This window comes from Tachysurus fulvidraco, chromosome 17 (genome assembly GCF_022655615.1).
Source record: "Tachysurus fulvidraco isolate hzauxx_2018 chromosome 17, HZAU_PFXX_2.0, whole genome shotgun sequence".
In the NCBI taxonomy this organism is placed as follows: Eukaryota; Metazoa; Chordata; class Actinopteri; order Siluriformes; family Bagridae; genus Tachysurus; species Tachysurus fulvidraco.
In genome coordinates, this window is record NC_062534.1 from 11,912,025 (window position 1) to 11,918,024 (window position 6,000).

A 6,000-nucleotide genomic window follows, 5' to 3' on the forward strand; every position below is an offset into this window, starting at 1 on the left:
GGGGCATGGAACCATGCAGGAGGTCAATAGTGCAATTGAGAGATGATGCAGCGGTAGAGATCCAGCCCTGGCCTTACTGAAGATTTGCCCAGGATCATTGTACCTGTAAAATGGTGGAGACAGAGGAGAGGTCAGTAGGGGGTATATCAGAAACTGGAGCAGGGTCTGGAGAAGTTGAGCTGAGGCAGTGTGTGGAGCAGTGTGTTCCCCAGTTCAGGATTTAGCCACTGGCCCATTCTATGTAAGTCTATGTTTTGCCAGCCAAGGGAAACCAAACATGATGGGGGCCTGAGAGGATGGGATTAGGAGGAACGACAGCCACTCTTGGTGGTTCTCAGCTGCTGAAACTAGCAGAAGCTTAGTGAGAGAGTGAGAGTGACGTGACATACGGCTAAGTATGGTGACCCATACTCAGAATTTGTTCTCTGCGTTTAACCCATCCAAAGTGCACACACACAGCAGTGAACGCACACACACAGTGAACACACACCCTGAGCAGTGGGCAGCCATTTATGCTATGGCGCCCGGGGAGCAGATGAGGGGGGGGGGGGGTTCCGCTGCCTTGCTCAAGGGCACCTCAGTCATGGCCGGCCGAAGACTCGAACCCACAACCTTAGAGGTAGGATTCAGACTCTCTTTAGGCCACGACTTCCCACAAACTAGGTGCGACGAAATGCCCGGTGGAGTACATGGCCATCCAGAGCCTGGACCGGGAGAATGGTTGACAGAGGCTCGTTCTCAACTCCCAACTGAATGAGGAGGAGACTGGAGTGAGTCTGGCTGGGTTCTATGCTGCCAGGAGAGTTGCTGTTTCAGCTCAGGGTGGTGCTCTTCAATATGTCAATCAATTCTGGTGGCCAGGGTGAAGAGATCATTGTTGTGGAAGTTTTGAGGTTTGAGAGAATTAAAGCATAAAATATCACACCGATGGGCATGGGCAAGAGTAAAAAAGGTTTCACAGTTTATTGCGTTCAGCTTTGCAGAAGTACCCAACACTCTACGGGTAAAATCAGAGAAGAAGGGCCCCGATCATTGATAACATCAGGATTTTATAGACAGGAAAAAAAATGAAACAGGACATGTAAAAGCCAAAACATCATCCACCATTGGCTTAGAATCTGCTCATCTTCTGACTAAACTAATCCCACAGGAACAACTAAGGTCTCAAGGGAAAGGTCTGATTAAAAGCAGTTTTAGGAAGAAACAACTGCAATCTCTAGTCACAATAACTACCAGCCATGGGAAATACAGAAGCATAGAAGGACAGATTCATGTGAACATCTCTAAAGTAAAAATTTCCACTACAATTCCCCCCTTTTTTCCCTGTGAAAATACACAAATTTTACTAATCATTAATCTGTAGCAAAATCTAAACTGTAAATGCTAGATATCAGTATTGTTAATCAACTACTTAATCTACAACATTGTTATTCAATTAATCAGCTAGAATATAATCATTAAGCCTTAAGCTAAGCTTAATCATGTACAATCTCACATCATTTTCCCTGTAGGGTTCTCATGAATGCTTCATAAAATAAATGATCTTTAGTGGATAATATGCTGTTTTTGTGGGGACAGGACCTGTACTGTATATAAAAAATATGCAGTTACAGGCAAAGCATTAAGCATTAATCTTGTTGTAACCTCACTATAAGTCACAGTCTCTACTGTCCGTATTCACCTTTGTCTGTTTATGGATCAGTCTGGGCAAATTCAGTGATAGTCATCCATTCAGGGTTATCGTCAATATCGTCTAGTTTCATAAGTTGTTTGGTCGTTAGATTGGACATTATGATGTAATGAACGCATTTGTATATGCAAGGGCCAAACAAACATAATAAGATTAATACCACAATCACTGGGAATATCATTGATAGATAGGGAGTCCACTGTCCAAACAGTGTATACCAAAGTCCCCGACTATTATCTCCATGTTTGTCTCGTTTCATTTGGTTTGCTACTTTGTGCATACCATGCAGTGCATCTGAGATAGACCCATGGTCGTTATCATTTGAGGGAATGAAGGTGCAACATTGATCTCCAATCAGGGCACATACACCTCTCTCTTTAGCTAATAGAATATCTAAGGCCATTCTATTTTGTTTAGCAGTCAATCTAAGGGCTGTGAGTTCCTGTTTAATACCTTCGGTTGCCCGATTAGTGGAGTTAATATAAGTGGCAAGCCGATAATGTGTGACTTCTAGTTGATTCCATACCTGAGTCATCCCATACTGTGGGAAGAAGGAATCAAAGAATTTACTCAGTTTACTTTTCAGTCTATGTTCTGGCAGAGGAAAGTCATTATCAGACACGTCTCTCCTGGGTTGCTTTATTGGTGTGCGTCAGTGAGCTATGACCACACCTGGATACCTAAACCTTGCTAAAGTGCACACTCCTCCCCAGTTACCAGGTAGGGCTAGACACACACTTTTACCACAGACCCAGTACCAGTCATCAGCCCTGAGTAATGTGCCGGTGCCAGATGGATGAATGAGGGAAAACTCTGCCTGTGGGCAGTTCGGTCATCTGAATATGTGTAATATAAATGAGTGCACCTACGGTTGGCGATATTACCTAACGGTATGTTTCCTGTTCCTACAAAACAGTGTGTGTAGTTTAATTTAGGAGGAGGCTGTGCAACAAATGTGTTAACTCTTGTTTGATTTACCTTGAATGTTCATTTCATCACACACATTAGAGTCCGTAGACATACAGTGGTACCAGTTAAATCAGTTCTCCCAGAACCTCCAGCTTTTCCTCCTCAAATCCTTCACCAGTCATCTGGTTTGAGACTGTGCAGATCTGTTTGTGTCACCTTAGGCAGTGCCTCCTTCACCTGCTTATGGATTTGAGACAAAACAGAGGACAGGTTTGCATAATAACACAGCATTTCATCTTCACATTGGCTTGTGGTTAACCTAGGTGTGTGTCCAGGCTCAATTCCTGTATTTGGAGGTCTGCCAAACAGTATCTCAAACGGGCTTAAATTCACTCTCCCTCTAGTTCTTGTTCTCATGTATAATAATACAATGGGCAGGGCCTTTACCCATGATAGACCTGTTTCATCACAGCACTTGGCTAATTTATTCTTTAGAGTACCATTTTCTCGCTCTACTGCCCCTCCGCTGGCAAGGTGGTATGCACAGTGTTGTCTGAGATCTACTGTATACCTAAGTACTCTCCCACCCGTTGAAGTGCTTGGTTTACAAATGGAGTCCCATTGTCACTACTGATTTTCTCAGGGATTCCCCAATGAGGGATAATTTCAGACAAGAGTGCTTTAGCTACTGCTCTTGCATCCTGTTTGGAAGTGGGGAAAGCTTCCACCCACTTAGAGAACATATCCACTATCACCAAACAGTATTTTTTGCCTTCACTGGGTGTCAATTCAATAAAATCCATCGGAAGGGTTCAAATGGTCGCTGTGGCGGAGGGTGGGAGACTTTAACGCCTCAGCCAATGTTGTTTGTCGCACACACTATACATTTCTCACAAAATGAATAGTTTGCAAAGCCCTTAATGTGCCAGTATCTGGAGACACTGTTATACAGTACATCCCCCCTTTTGCCATATGGTCTTGCCCATGCGCCAATTTAGCATAGAACTGAAACAATTTCTTTGGCAAACATGGCTTGTCATCAGGGCCGTACCAAACCCCATCTCTTACCACACCTCCTGCTTTGCTCCATGTGGCTCTTTCTTGGGCTGTAGATTGTGATTGAAGATCTTTGAGATCTGTTGTGGGAGTACATACTTTCAACATACACAAAGTTTCATCATTCTCTGATGAAAGAATCTGTTTCTGCGCAGCTGATTTTGCTGCTGCATCTGCTTGCACATTACCCTGTGAAATGGGGTCATGTTTCCCAGTGTGTGCTTCACACTTAGATATGGCAATAGATTTTGACAACAGGATTGCATCCAGGAGCTCAGAAATAAGGCCATTGTGCATGATTGCTTTACCTGAAGAAGTCAGGAAACCTCTGTTTTTCCACAATGTACCAAAATCATGTACTACCCCAGATGCATATCTACTGTCAGTATAAATGGTGACAGTTTTGTCTTTTGCTAACCTGCATGCTGTTGTTAAAGCAACCAATTCGGCTGCTTGTGCAGTAAGATGCTCTGGTAATGATTCTGCTTTAATCGTTTCATGTTGTGTAACTACTGCATACCCTACGCAGTTGTGGCCTGTTTTCTGATCTCTGAAGGATGATCCATTCACAAAAAACTCAAGATCTGGATTCTGCAATGGTTTCTCCTGCAGATCAGACCTAGGACTGCAAATTTCATTTACAACTGAAACACAATTGTGTGGTTCTCCATCTGCTACTGTGGCGAGAAGAGTTGCAGGGTTTAATTCAGTACAGCATTTTACTTTCACATTTGGCATGTCAAGCAAAATAGTGTGATATCTCAGCCATCGTGCTGCAGACATATGTGCTGTTTCTGTTCAAGAAGAGGAAGTGACACTGCATGTGGGACCAAAAGAGTTAGTTCATTGTATCCCACAATATCTCTTGAACCATTAACTGCTTTCTCAGCTGCTGCTACTGCTCTTAAACACATAGGCAAGCCTGCCACTACTGAATCTAATTTAGCAGAGAAGTAGGCTACTGGTCTCAATTTCCCACCATGATTTTGTAATAGCACTGATGTCATACAACAACTTATTTCATCAACTGTTTGCACAAACAATTTGTTTGGATCTGGAATTTCCAATGTTGGGGTGGTTTGTAAAGCCATTTATAAAATCTACAAAAGCTATTTCTGCCTCTGGTGTCCAAGTCAGTGCACTGTGGGCCTGTAGAAATTTCCCATGAGCAATTGCACTCAAGGGTGCTTCGAGGACTGCATAGTTTGATATGAAAGTTCGACAATAGGAACACATGCCTAGAAATGACATCAGTTGTTTTTTTGTGTTAGGCTTTGGAATGTTTTGTATTGCTGCAACTCTGTTCTGCTCAATAGTTTTGCCTTGTTCTGATATCAGATGCCCCAAGAATTTCACTTGCTGTTTTACAAACTGCAGCTTTGATAAGCTCGCCTTGTGACCTTCCTTCGCTAGTTGACAAAGTAACGCAATAGTGTCTTTTTTCACATTGCTCTTTAGGTGGTGGTGCAATCATGCAATCGTCCATATACTGAATAATTGCTGATCCTGTGGTCAGTGTCAGAGATTCAAGACTGTTTTTAAGAGCTTCATTGTAAATAGTTGTAGATTCACAATATCCCTGACACAATCTGGTAAAAATGTACGGTTTTCCATTGAAAGAAAACGCAAACCAAAACTGGCTGTCTGGATGAACTGGTACACTGAAAAAAGCATTAGCTAAGTCTACCACAGAAAACCACTTGCTTTCTGGTGGAATCTGACACAAGAATGTGTGAGGGTTTGGCACATTCGGAGCTCTTGGAATTACTGCATCATTCACCACTTGCAAATCTTGGACAAAACGTCGCTCCTCTGGTTCTCCCAGAGGCCTGGGTTTTCTCACTGGAAAAATAGGTGTTCCCACTGGGGAGGTTTCACATGGCACGATCACTCCAGCTTCAAGCAGTGAATTAAATACTGGCGTGATACCCTTCCCTGCTGAAAAATCCAGCATAAACCAGCATGAATTCCATGCTGGTCCAGGCTGGTTTTCACTGGTTCATGGTGGTATAGTGCTGGTATAATGCTGGCCAGTGCTGGTATAGCTGGGTGGCCAGCATAGTCATGGTGTTATCAAGCAAAACGGGGCTGGTGTAGCCGATTAACCAGTATGATCTTTCTGGAATGAGCTTTATGGGAACAACCTTTATTTTTTATTTTATGCTTGTCTATGTTTCTATGTAACACATTAATATAAGATTAAAACACAATATATTGGAATATATTTAATTATGTGTGTTATTTCTTTTGCTCCCTCTTTTGAATAAAGAACTGAAATAACAAAGCTCAAAAAGCTTTGAATAACAAAGAATAAAAACATTTAAAAATCGTTCGTTAGGGATTAA

General features: G+C 42.5%; 1 protein-coding gene across 1 annotated transcript in view; it reads right to left on the reverse strand.

Moving 5' to 3' along the window:
• The window catches only part of LOC125139119, a 28,726-nt gene extending 23,099 nt beyond the window's left edge, over positions 1-5,627 (reverse strand). The window contains exon 1 of the mRNA XM_047802067.1: positions 2,669-5,627. Within this exon, the coding sequence (XP_047658023.1) occupies positions 3,479-4,438 (960 nt within the window). The 5' untranslated portion in view covers positions 4,439-5,627 and the 3' untranslated portion in view covers positions 2,669-3,478. The remainder of the gene's footprint in view (positions 1-2,668) is intronic.
• Positions 5,628-6,000: the final 373 nt, after the last annotated feature.